Here is a 14,540-nt window from a genome sequence, read left to right on the forward strand (position 1 = left end):
CTGTCTTTTTGTTCATGTTTAATGAAATATCTTTAGAATATTGATGAAGTGTTTTTGTGTATTAATTTATTTTGATTAATTTATTCTTCAGAGAGATCTCCCTGACCTTGATTTAACACATAAAATGTGATATGGAGAAAAGTAGTCTTTAAGATCAGAGAATAGTTCTATCTACCATGAATGATAATTACATGCATTAAATTTTGATTGATATATGTCCATATATTGCCCCAATGTGAAAGAATTGCCATAAAGAAATATGGAATTTTACTAGATTGTTTATGGCCCCTTTGGATGTTAAATATAATGGGATAATGAATATTCCTTCTTTGGCTATATATTGTTTGAAATATCAGCTTTGTTTGCTGTGTAATCTGCAAATTTCGAAACAAATTCTCAACCAGCACAAATATTAATTTTAACTAAATCATATACTCTTTTGAAATAGTCTTGATTACTTCTGCATATGGTAAGTGCTGTGTTACATACTTACCAAAAATATGCTTGATGTTTACTTGGGAAGATTGAACAACCAAGTTGTGGGATTATATTTGAGGTTTAAAATTACTATGAGTTAAAAAACCTACTTAAAAATCAAAATATGTTTTGCTGCTCAAAACAAACATGCGTTAAATTATATTTCAATTACAATTAAATTAGAGAAATAAGACAGAACTTAATTGGAGTGTGCTTTGTTTATTTTCAAGGAATGCAATATATAATAACAAAGTTCAATTTTTAAACTGCTACCAAAACTAAAAAAAAATCATTTGTTTTCATTTTTATATTTATTTTTGCAAAATATTTTTTTGAGATAAAAATCTGATCCAAATATTTCTTAGCTTTGTCATAATCCTCCAGAGATATTAAAAATGCCTTCTTTATAATTACATTTCCAGTATATATTTGAACTTCTTTATAGATCGTTGACAAATTTTCAGTCCAATGATACATCATTTTATGGAAAGTTTCTTTCCATTTATAGTTGAATATAAACCTCAGTCCAAACATCCATATATTTTCCCATTGGTCCCTCATTATATTATTGCCACATTTTTTACCTATTGAATCATGCAGGTGGGATAGATAGTATCACCACCAAATGGATTTGCAACTAGATGGCCAACCACATTCAATGGTTGGAACTACACCTACATTGAGGAAAGCATTCAGTGGAGTATCTCAAGGCTCTCTCTTAGGCCCAGTACTCTTCAACCTCTTCATCAATTATCTAAATGAAAAGATAGAAGGGGAACTCATCAACTTTGCAATGAGAGGGAAGGGGGATAGCTTACAATTTAATTATAGACTCAAGAGTCAGAAGGGCCTTAACAGACTTGAACACTTGGCTCTACCCAACAAAATACAATTTACTGTAGAGAAACTGTACTGTACCACAATTTTTTAAAATATTTGTTTGTTATATGATAGAGTATTTTCTGATATCATATATTTTCACTGTTTTCGTGATATCCCCCTAGTTGATATTCTATAAAAATAGAAAAGGTTGTTTTATTTCACTTGTCCAGTGACCACATTTTAATAAGAAAAGAGGGATTACCTGAGAGAATTATCTCAATTGAAACGAATCAAAAATGTAAGGGGAAATAATTAAAGTGTTTCTGTATACTCCTCAGAAGAACAAAATACCTAGATTTAGTGGTATATTTTTTTGAGGATTGTATAACCATTTTGAATTTAGATTAAAGATAAAGAAACAATTTTGAAATTAATTGGTGGTCTGTTAAGATACCTACATTTCTCCCATAGTTGCTGCTATCAAAGTCTGTAGTTATCTGCGGCTACCTTGTGTATTTGGTTTCCCTTGGTAAGTGTATGACCTTACTTTTGTCACTACTGAGTTGCATTTTGTTAGATAGTTCCCAGTGTTCAAATCTCTCAATGTCTTTCTGAATCAATCATCTAAAATATTACTATCCCTCCTATCTTGGTATTTTGTATAGATTTGATAACTTTTCCTTCTATCCCCTCTTCTAGATCATTTATGAAATTGTTGAAAAGTACTGGGCTTAAAACAGAATCGTGAGGCATCTATACTAAGATGTTATGACAAATATGAATTGTATGTCATTTAAAAATAACAATATTAAAACATAGAATGAAATTACAGATATGTTATGATGGAAGAAAGTGTCATTGCTGGGTAGATTTCTTTATTTTGATGGGCAATTTAGGGTAAATAATGTATGCATGAAAATAAATCCAGTGTATTAGTTTTACCTAGTATACTTTTCAGTTTTAATAACTACGATAAATTTATTGTATATGAAGTTTGCCTTGTATATCTATCAGGAAGTTTGAGTTAAAAAAAGGCTCATTGCACTTTTGTTGTGTAAAAAAATGTCAAAGCAAATTACAGTAATTAAATACACACTTTGAGCCCTTTTCTCAGGAATGATTACAACTATTGACAGTTGGAGATGACGTATTATTTCCCCAATGGTCCAAATTATAGGTTCCTTATGAAACTGAATTTTTAGAAAGTCTGCTTATTATGAGTGTTTTTACCTATCTTCAAAATATATTAAATCTTCATTTCATGTTCCAACCTGTTTTATTGCTATTTCATTCTTAATAGTTTCTGTAATTTTTCCTCTTCTTTTCCCTTCTCGGCTCTCCTATTTCTTTGTAGTATTGTGGCAACTATCTTAGAGACCATATATGTAAGGATAATGAAAAAAACCAATGCCATGTAGTTTAATAGGGTAGAGATAGGATATTTTTCTGTATAGGGATATCTATTTTTTTCAGGATGGAAATGATCCACATTGGGATGGAGTTGATAGCAATGATGCTTCTTGTGTTCCTGTTCTGTATTACGTGTCAAACATATGCTATGAATTGTAGCATACCAGATGACCCTCTTCCTATAGCTCATCAATTTGCTCAGCCAGGAAACGTTATTTTTGGGGCAATTGTCTCTCAAGCCTTCTTCTTTCATAACAGTCCTTCCTTCACAGAAGATCCCTCTCGGACTTTGATCAATGAAGTGATGTAAGAAATTCTACTTTTTTCCTCTTCAAACTAGTAAGTGAAAAATAACTGGGGTGGGGGAAGAGTTAAGCAGAAGGATTATAGTGATAAGTGTTTGAAAAATTTTCACACCTATAACATCATTGGGAATTTTCTTTAATTCGTTTTTTTTCTTTTTGAAGTGTAAGAATTGGCTATTGAGTAGAAAACTTCATGTGCCTTCACACAATGCACCAAATGTATATAATTCTACTGATGTTAAGTTTGTGATTAATAAACCATTTGTAATAGTTTATGATAATTTGTCAGAATGTCAGGTTTATAATAGCTGAGCTTCTACTTATGTTCAAAATATAACTTGTTGAATAGTGTATAGAGAAGTGTCATTTGAATCCTTTCTATTCTATCTCATATAATATTCTTTTATTACTCTAATAGGACTAAGATAGAAAAAAAGTCATACTCTCTATATTACTGTAATAAGAGTAAGATACAAACAGGAATAATACACAAGCTGAAAACTCACAGTGTGGTGGGAGAATTAGTTTGGAGAAAACATTACAGTACTGTGAATGTTTTAGAGGCCATGTATGTAAGAATAGTCAGAAATGATGCCATGGAATTTAATCTGCTAGACATAGGAAAATTCTATATACAGGAAAGTCTACATTTCCTTTGGTGGCAATTGTCAACAATTTTGATGATAATAATAACAGAATAATAACAGAACAATAGAGTTGAAGGGAACTTTGGAGACCTCCTACACCATTTCAGACAAATGATTAAAAAAGAGATAAGCACTACAACTTATGGAAGTGTTCTACTGATTAATTGTTTTAACTGTCAAAAATTTCCCTTAGTTCTAGGTTGGTTCTCTCCTTGATTAGTTCCAATCCATTGCTTCTTGCCCCACCTTCAGATGCTTTGGGGAATAGGTTAACCTCAGTGGAGAAATTCAAATTTTTGTACTACCGGTTCTGCAAAATCCCCATTCCACTCCACTCTGGGGCCAGCCAGGGGTAGTATTTGCCAGTTCTCTGAACTACTCAAAATTTCCGCTACTGGTTCTCCAGAACCTGTCAGAACCTGCTGAATTTCACCCCTGGTTAACTTGCTTTTCTTTGTGGGAGTCCCTTGAATGGATAACATGATGGTGTTATCCATTCAATCATGTTCACAATTTATGATTCTATGGTCCAGTCGCCTACAATCTGAACTACTTCTTTGAAGTAGTTTTTCTATGATTGTCTGATATTACCAAAAATAGGATGGGGATGGTATCAGTGAATCTCTAAGTGTTCATGTACTGTGTTATATACAAAATATATATTAGACAGAACTGTAAAAATTAGATATGGATTCAAAGCACATTTCCTGTCTATGATCTGCAAACTTTCTTTCCAAAGACAAATTATGGCAGATTAAATAAAAACAACTTTCTTTTTCTTTGGAGTGGTACAAATGTTGTACTTCAAGGATGTACAAGAATTGCTTTCTGCTAGTCCATTCAGACAATGATCTGAAGTTACAATTGAGTTTTTCCTTGAACACTTGCAGTGAGACAAGGCATAGCAACTCTTTTGAGAAGTTCAGTTATTTAAGGGTTTCAGCATCTCTTCCACCTATTACTGCACATTCCTAGCTATTCAGCAACTGTAGCTTCAAATGACTGTTTCTCAGTTAATTATAGGTCTGGTTTATGGATGACTTTGAAATTCATGGCCTTCAGTTTTATAGCTTTGGGCACACAAGTACAAGAAAAGGAAAGGAAACACTTTAGTCATATTGTTAGGTTTTTTAAACAGTTTATTTGTCTATTTTCACATTACATTCATAAGTATCTAATGAACAGTGCATTGTCTGGATCATCTTATTTATATATAATAATACTTTTCTGGTTCCTAATTTCTACCTCTACTATCCAACTACTTGTAAAACAAGTCCCATGTTCAAAAATACTGTGCATCTCCCTTTTCTTTTCTTTTTAGTGTCAATCTACTTATTTCTGCACTATCTAGATTTTTTAAAATTATGTCTTCTTCTGTAGGTGTTTCCTCATTTTTCCAGTACAGTGCAAATAGAATCCTTGCTGCTGTCAAAACATGTAATATTAGGTATAGATTCTATTTATCATAATTCTGGTATTATGCCTAACAAAAATATTTCTGTTTTATAATCTATGTGTTTTTAACATTTTTTTTCTAACCATGTATGTCTTTTGTTCAATATTTCTTTGCTTTTGCAACGAAAATGTCCACCACATACTTACCCGGTGACTGGTTATACTTCCAACATGTGGCAAACATGTTTTTAAACATCTTTGCTAATCTGGCTTTGATAGTTGCCACCTATAAAGCATTTTATATAGATTTTCCTTATATGTAATTGCCATTGTCAACTTACAATTTCTTTTCCAAAGATTTTGCCATTTATATAATTCTATAGTGTATCCAATTTTTTACCCATACTATCATTGTCTCTTTTACCTGTTCATCTTCCATTTTTAAGCTTTGCATAAAATTATACATTTTGTTTATTCACTTTTCATCTACTCCTAAGATTATTTGATCAAACATTGTAAGCTCTTTGCAGAAACCATACTTCTTAATATCTTTCTCATATCTCAAATGTATTTGCATATGTGGCCATGATAGGTCCACACCTTGATTCTGTAACTCTTGTTTGGTTCTAAGTTCTCCTTCCACATTTAGGATATCTTTATATGTAAACATTTTCCCCAGATTTCCTACATTGGATGGTTAAATGCTTCCATTGTTGAGCACCAAACTGGAATTGTCATATATATTTTTGCTTTCACCTTTTCCCATACTAAAAGTAGAGCATTTCTTATATACCATATTTTTGGGAGTATAAGATGCACCGGAGTATAAGACGCACCAAGGTTTTGAAGAGGTAAATTTAAAAAAAGTAGGTAGGTAGATAGAGACATAGAGAGGGAAAAAAAGAGAGAGAAATTCAGTAGATAGGTAGGAAGAGATAGAGAGGGTAGTTAGGTAGGTAGGTAGTTGATAAAGGGATATATATATATATATATATATATATATATATATATATATATATGTGTGTGTGTGTGTGTGTGTGTGTGTGTGTGTGTGTGTGTGTGTGTGTGTGTGTGTGTGTGTGTGTGTAGAGAGAAGTAGGTAGGTAGATAGAGGGAGGGAGAGAGAGACAGAGAGAGAAACAGTAGGTAGGTAGGGAGAGAGAGTGAGAGTGAGTAGGTAGGTAGGTAGATGTTTCCAGGTATATTTATCCATGTGCTGGAGAAGGAAATAGCTGACAATCTGCAGCATCTAAGACTTTCCAAAAGGAAAAAAAGTTTTTGCACTCTGCAAACCTCCCAAAAACGGCCCGTTTTTCACAAAAACAGACCCATTTTTTTTCAAAAAAAGAGGCATGAATAGCCTTGGGGGAGCTTGCAGAGTGCTCCTGGGAGGGTGAGGGCGGGCTAAAACAAGCAAAAAGCCACCCATTTTTTTGCTCATTTCTGCCCTCCCCAGCCTCCAGGAGCTCTCTGAAAGCCTCCATAAAAGGATGCATGGCCATTGTGATGAAGGGGCGGGGTTTCAAGAGGCAAAAAAATACTGTATTTGATGTATAAGACACACCCAGATTTTCAGCCTATTTTTTGAGGAAAAAAGGTGCATTTTATACTCCAAAAAATACGGTAATGTCTTTGAAAATATCAATGAGTTTTATTTTTGTCATACCATAAAAAGACATGCCATCCTAATTGGAGATTGTGATCTTCTAAAAACAGTAACCTTCTATGTCTAAGAGTAATCCATTCTCTCACTGATGTTAATACAGCAACTTGATAAAGCTCTCAATCAGATAGGCCAAAGCCCCCATTATATTTAGATTTTTGCAACATTTTCAATTGTTAGTTATATTGATAGTTTTTGTTGTAGTTCTTTGCCAAAGATGTATCAGCAAATCCTTGCTTTGGTGTTTGCTGTCAAGGAGATCAATAGGAACCCTGAGCTCTTATCAAACATCACATTGGGTTTCCACATTGTGAACAACTATTTTCCTGCAAGGATTACCTATAAAGCAACCCTGAGCTTACTTTCTACACAGCAGAAGTTTGTTCCCAACTTTACCTGTGATTTAAAGAAAATATTTATTGCTGCTATTGGAGGACGTTTGACAGAGACCTCTTTCAACATGGCCACAGTCCTCGCCAACTACAAGACTCCACAGGTAGATCCTTGAGATGGATCCCTAGAAATCCCAATTTTTAAATTTCCTTTCATTCATAAAGCACCTTTAGGACACTTTCCAGAGTTGACTTTCAGTGTGGAAAATCTAGGAGAACACTGCATTGTAGATTAAATTAATATAAATAGAAATAATCTATAGAGATGAATAATTATTTAGAAATTAAGATTCCCCCAGATAAAGAAGATTAGCAAATTCCTGTTGGCATTGAATTTCAAAGTGGTTGGGACACTTCAGAAAACACTCTTTCTCTCCTACATGATACTTGATTCCCTTCAGATAGTTAAACAAGAAGACTTTTGCATATAATAAATGCCTTGCTTTCAATTTTGTGCTATGTTTTAAGTGTTTTCACATTTAGTTAAAATGAACTCAGACAGTAGACAATACTTTAAATAGATATAATATTGCAGGCATATGCACTGGCTGTATAATTTCCACCTACATTTCAGTGCTGACTTTCTGCCTTACCCATGTTGAACATGAATCCCATTTCATATGCCAATATAATGGTTCTGATTATTTTCTATATATTGACTTTCAGCTTGCCTATGGAACATTTTCTTTAGTACAAGATGAGAAAAATCTATTTCCATCCTTGTACCAGATGGTTCCAAATGAAATGCATCAATACACTGGGATTATTCAATTACTTCAGCATTTTGGATGGATATGGATTGGTATCTTGACTGTGGATGATGACTATGGGGATATGTTTTTGCAGAAAATTGAACCGTTGCTTTCCCAAAACAGCATTTGTTATGCTTTCATACTTAGAACACCCCCAAAGGCATATATAGATGAATATATACAGTTAATTACAATGGAGTTAAGATATGAGCAACTCTTTATGGATGATAAAGTCAAAGTGTGTTTAATCTATGCCCTAACTCCAGCCATGCAAAATCTGAGAATGATCATCCTTGTAGCATCTTGGACGTCACTGCAGCCTTTGGGTAAAGTGTGGATTGTAACTTCTCATTGGAATTTTGAATCATTGTCTGTTCAGAGAGTTTGGGATATACAGAGTCTCTATGGTGCCCTATCATTCACAGTTCATTCAAAAGATCCCCCTGGATTCCAAGAATTTCTTAAGAGTGTAAGACCATATTGGGCAAAAGAAGACAATTTCATTCAGAATTTTTGGGAGCAGGCATTTGACTGCCCATTATACATTTCCAGTATAAATGAAGATAACAAGGTATTGTGCACTGGGAATGAGAAGTTAGAGAGTCTGCCGAGTATATTATTTGAAATGAGCATGAATGGACACAGTTACAACATTTACAATGCAGTCCATGTTATGGCACATTCTTTGGATGTCTTACTCAAGTCCAGATCCAAATGTAGAAATGTTATAGGAACAGAACAAGTAATATATCAGGATTTAAAACCATGGCAGGTATTTTATTTCATTTCTAATACATAAAATTTATTTGTTTAATTGTATCATCATATATTGGTCTTTACACATAAACCTCGTGGGAATAATGTTACACAGCACTGTTGAATAAAAAACACTTCTCCTTTTGAAAATAAAAGCTCTTATATTAGTAGTTGTTTGGTAGGGATATTTCTTTCTTAAATGGGAAAAATGTAACTACTCATTTAAATTAACTTTGGTTAAGGATGGAGAGTTTTTCTATTCTAGAGAATTTACTAGACCCACAGCATTTATACAGGGATGGCCATTGTTTTTTCCCTAAGACCCATAGTTTTACATGTCATTTTGGAATCTAGAAATCATAGAAAATGTGCCAAACTATGAAGTGAACCTGTTGAAGTGGTAAAGAACAATATGTTGAGATTAATTTTTTTATTATGTTTAGTGGTCCCCAAACTTTACAGCTTTGTTTATTGGGGGGATGCCTGGGAAAATGGTTCTGTGTGAGTCGCAGATGTGCAGCTCCACTTGCACAAGTGGCGGGCACTATCATATGTACACATTAAGGTCTATTTGTCCAAGCATACATATGAAAGTCTATTTGTCCGAGCAATGGGCTTCATGGATAAGAGTGCCTCTCCATTCATTCTGCAAATGGAGCTGCACATTCAGTAATGTGCTGTTGCTCAGAGGTAATCCATTTTTGTCAGTGAGGACTGGCCACTTTGTCATGGAATTTGAGAAACACTATTTGAGAATCTGCTCTGCAGTCCGTTCAAATTCTATGCAGCCAAAAAATTGTGAATCATTGTGAGTTAATTTCCCTCATGTTCCTGGAAAATCTGCTATTCATAAGACCCATTATAATTTATATAGCATAAATATTTGCTTTGAAATATCAACAATTATGTTTAGCATTTTTTAAAAATGGAGCTAACATAACAGTGGTTAAAAGGGAGTAATGGTCAACAATTAATGAGCTGAAAGACAGATACTGCTTGTCATCATACATGTTCCACATTGTAAAATATAGAAGATGTAGGATGACAACCATTTTGGTTAATGTACTAGACTAGGAATTGGAAGATATGTATTCTATTAATGTTTAGGCACAAAGCCAAATGCTGAGTTTAGACCAGTCACTCTCTCTTAGTCCTAGAAAGAATGCAATGGCAAAGCAGTTGTGGACCTCTTACCAAAAAACATGAAGACACATCCTAATTTGCATTTTTCAAGCAGGCTAGTTCATCTTCAAATAGTTTTATGCAGTTGTTATGATTACAAAGTCTTGCTGTTAATTTCTTTCTTCTTAAAAAAAAACATAGTTCCATTCTTTCTTGAAAAGCATCGTATTCAACAACAGTATGGGAGACATGATTACATTTGATGAAAACAAAGAACTGATTACGGGTTTTGATGTTGTAAACTGGATTACGTTCCCCAATAATTCCTTTTCCCGAGTGAAGATTGGAACACTGGAACCTTGGTCTTCACCAGGCAGAGAATTAACTCTTGATGACAATCAAATTGTATGGCACAGAAGCTTTAACCAGGTGAATAGTAGCTGCTGATTGTCAACTAATAATAAAAGTAAAAACATTATTTGGAGCCATTGTTACAGGTTTGATCACATCGCTTGCAGAACAATTGTTACACAAATGATTATACTTCTTTGACATGGCAACTGGCTCAATGTCCCATTGTCACATAACAATGATCTGCAAAATTTTTAGCCAATTAACATTAAAAAATGCCGATTTGGCAGATTTTCTTAATATGCAAAAATGGTTGCATATTGAATTTTTGTTGTAAAATAGTTGCAAAAATTGAATTTCTCACACAATATCTTGACTTTGAACTGAAGCATCTTATGACTGAAATTCTGCATCCCATTATGTTTGTATATCTGGGACTATCTGTTGATCCACATTCTGGTTTTAAACATTCAGGCTGTAAAAGGCCCTGGATTGCATTTGCTCATTTTCAGAAAAAAACACAAAACTAATCAATCCATTAAAAGTAATCCAAATACCTTTCAGATCCTATGAAAACATAATTTTCTGCCATTCTAGGTCTTCTGCTAGAACATCCAAAGAAATCAATGCCAATTCCCTTTCATTAATTCAAGTTTCCTCATGTTCATTTTTTTCTGCTTCTTCATCCTGGTTGTGGGTTTACTGTTTTGGAAAGCTTTACTAATGTAAGTACTTTATTGTCTGCTTCTCTCATACCTGTTATTGTTCAGGTGCTTCCTCTTTCTATGTGCAATGATCACTGCTATCCAGGCTCCAGCAGAAAGAAGAGGGAAGGAGAGAAATTTTGTTGCTATGATTGTGTGCCCTGTTCAGAAGGACAGATCTCTGATGAAATAGGTAGGACAAAAGGAGAAATTTCCCTTACAAACAGAAAATCCATCCCAGAGCTCTATTTATTCAAAGAGAACCATTGAATCACAGCAAAAACAAAAGTACACAAGGGAAAGACCTCTCCATAATATTCCTTCTTTTCTCTCTCAGTTTCCCCCTCAGTATCTCCTTCTCATGTATGTACTGTATATATGCAGTTAAAATTTTAAACAAAGGAATTAAAAATAAAATAGAATTCTTTATTGGCCAAGTGTGATTGAACACACAAGGAATTTGTCTCCAGTGCATAAGCTCTCAGTCTACATACAAGCAATATCTGATCTATCATGATCATAGTCATCATAAAAATACATTCATCATAAATTATAAGAAATAACACATAGTGGTAGTCATAGGATACTAAATAAGTAATAAACATAAATCATACTAGGATACTAAATAAGAAATATAAATCATAAGATACAAGAAAAAAGTTATAGTCATAAGAAGATAAGAAAATAGATAATAGAAAAATGAGAGGAATAATAGTAATACAGCCTTACTAGATAGTTTGACAGTGTTGTAGGAATTAGGAATTGTTTAGGAGAGTGATGGCATGGAAGAAAAACTATCTTTCTTTCTTTCTTTCTTTCTTTCCTTCCTTCCTTCCTTCCTTCCTTCCTTCCTTCCTTCCTTCCTTCCTTCCTTCCTTCCTTCCTTCTTTCTTTCTTTCTTTCTTTCTTTCTTTCTTTCTTTCTTTCTTTCTTTCTTTCTTTCTTGTGTCTAGTTGTTCTGGCATGCAATGCCCTACAATGTAATTTTGAGGGAAGTAGTTGAAACAGTTTATGTCTAGGATGTGAAGGTTTGTAAATATTTTCACAGTGCCTTTTCTGCCTCGTGAAGTATGTAGGTCATCAATGGAAGGCAGCTTAGTAGCAATTGTTTTATGATGACATATGGCAGTGTAATCAGTATGGCATAAATGAAATTTGAAGGTATTAATTCATAGGCCAAGGCAACAGTAGGTAACAAATGATCTGAGTAATCTGTGAAATACATTTATCCTTCCACTATTGAAGGACTAGTCTGTGAGCAAAACAAAACAAAAAGATGTGGTTTCCATTGTTCAGCTATGACTTTCCATTGAATGGAGATGTAGTTAAAAATATACAAACTACGAAATTTGTCAAATTGGTACATAATACCAATTTGGTCAAATTAATGCAAAGGACAAACTAATGTATAAGATGTGACAAAATATAATTTAGTGAACTATTGCTCTCTTTACATCTGCAATAATATGAGAATTTAGAGTTTCCTACTAAATATGAATTCTAACAAAAATAGTTGATCCATTAAAACTTTTAATTTGGCTGTCCAATATCTTGTTCCAACAATTTCTTAAAGACTCTTAAAAGTCTATGAATAACCTCATTTTACAAATGGAGAGAGGGGACAGAAAACACTTTTATTTGATTTTCAATCAATATCCTATGTGCATAATGAAGGAGGTTTAAATTTACATTATGAGACTGATGTTTGCTTTTTTATTGAAAAAATAATTGCTATTTTCTCTTCACAAAATAGATCACTTGTATTAACATGAACTGTACTCTATCTATTCTATCTACATGTGCTGGCCTAGACTGGCTAAGAACTAATAGAACTAATATTGGAAGGATTTCTTTTTTCTTTTTTCCAGATATGGATGCCTGCAGGAAATGTCCAGAAAATGAATATCCCAACAACATCCAAAATAAATGTATTCCCAAAGTGTTGACCTATCTCTCTTATAATGAACCTTTAGGAATTCTCTTTGTTACTGTGGCTATTGTTTTCTTTTTGATTACAGTCCTTGTGCTTGGTATATTTTGGATGCATCAAGAGACTCCAATTGTCAAAGCCAACAACTGGAGCCTCACTTGTATCCTCCTCATTTCTCTTCTACTTTGTTTCCTCTGTTCCTTCCTCTTCATGGGGAGACCTGAACAGATGACTTGTCTTCTCCGACAAACAACTTTTGCCATTATCTTCTCAGTGGCCCTTTCATCTGTATCGGCAAAAACCATGACTGTGATTCTGGCATTTATGGCAACTAAACCAGGATCTGGGTTGAGGAAATGGGTAGGAAAAGGACTGTCCAATTCTATTGTCCTTTCAGGTTCTTTCATCCAGGTGGCTATTTGCACTGTTTGGCTGAGTACCTCTCCTCCTTTCCCAGATACAGACCTGCATTCACTGAAGGGAGAAATCATAATGGAATGCAATGAAGGCTCAGTGATCATGTTTTACTGTGTCCTAGGTTACATGGGCTTCCTGGCTAGTGTCAGCTTTAACATTGCTTTCCAAGCCAGGAATCTTCCCAGCAGTTTCAATGAGGCCAAGTTCATCACCTTCAGCATGTTGGTCTTTTGCAGCGTTTGGTTGACGTTTGTTCCAACCTACCTGAGCACCAAAGGGAAATACATGGTAGCTGTGGAGATCTTCTCTATCTTATCCTCCAGTGCTGGTTTACTGGGGTGCATATTTTCCCCCAAATGCTACATCATTTTACTGAGACCTGATATGAACAAGAAGGAATGCTTAATAAGGAAGCAATAGTAACTGCTGTTTTTTTGGTATTAAATGAAATATTTTTGGTTATTGTGAACTGTTTTTTTGGAGGGGTGGGTGGGTTTCTGTATATTAATAAATTTTGATGAAATTTAGAAAAACCACCCTGACCTTGATTTAACTTAATTTATACACAAAACTTGATATGGAGAAAAGAAGCCCTTAAAATAGATCTGTTTCAAGATAAAAGAACGGATGTGTTCTGTTCAGTTTAAAACCAATAATGATTACCTGAATGTAAATTTTGATTAACATAAACATAAGTGTCAGTAATATCTAATCTGATAGAAATTTTCCTTCATCGTATAATTCAATATAAAACTCAGTCCAAAAATCCACATATTTTCCCATTTCTCAATCATTATATTATAGCAAAAAAAATATCCATTGAATCATATAACCTTTATCATAGTTATTTCCCAAATTCAGTTTCAATAACATTTTGTAAACCTTATTCCTAATATGTTTATCATTAAAACACAACACCATTTGAAATTTACTTTTTCCACATTTAAAGCCACATTTTTTCTTATCTAAGTTAAAGTTATATCTTCATTGTAGATATGAACCACTAACAAACATGTCTTTCTGTTTCCAATTCCTACTTCTTGTAAGAGTTTCATTTCAGTTTCATTTTTTCACTTAAGGGTTTAATCCCCCCCAATTGATATTGTATAAAAAATAGAGATGGTAATTTTATTCCACTTGCCCACTGACCTCATTTTAATAAGAGAAGAGAGATTACTGATCTGTGAAATGTTTAAAGAATTTTACTTTGTCTTCATTTGTGTATAAAGTAAAATACTTTATGTACAATAAGGGATAAAAGAAAGAAGACAATTAAAGGAATCCAGGATGGGTTAGTCCACAACAAATAAGGACAATGAAAGCTTATTGTAACAGAGTTCACTTAGATAATATCTGACAAAGTAGATCACAGCTTACATCTTGATAAGAGAACAATC

At 33.6% G+C, this 14,540-nt stretch overlaps 1 protein-coding gene across 1 annotated transcript; it reads left to right on the forward strand.

Moving 5' to 3' along the window:
* Positions 1 to 6,936: 6,936 nt before the first annotated feature.
* Positions 6,937 to 13,563, forward strand: LOC148046239 (vomeronasal type-2 receptor 26-like). Its single transcript, XM_087714596.1, has 5 exons — positions 6,937 to 7,215; positions 7,778 to 8,635; positions 9,943 to 10,170; positions 10,863 to 10,989; positions 12,665 to 13,563. The coding sequence occupies exons 1-5, from the start codon at positions 6,937 to 6,939 to the stop codon at positions 13,561 to 13,563; spliced, it is 2,391 nt and encodes a 796-aa protein (XP_087570722.1).
* Positions 13,564 to 14,540: the final 977 nt, after the last annotated feature.

The sequence above is a fragment of the Thamnophis sirtalis genome, unplaced genomic scaffold, assembly GCF_051295495.1.
Source record: "Thamnophis sirtalis isolate CommonGarterSnake01/CBP01778 unplaced genomic scaffold, rThaSir2_p1.2 scaffold_4, whole genome shotgun sequence".
In the NCBI taxonomy this organism is placed as follows: Eukaryota; Metazoa; Chordata; class Lepidosauria; order Squamata; family Natricidae; genus Thamnophis; species Thamnophis sirtalis.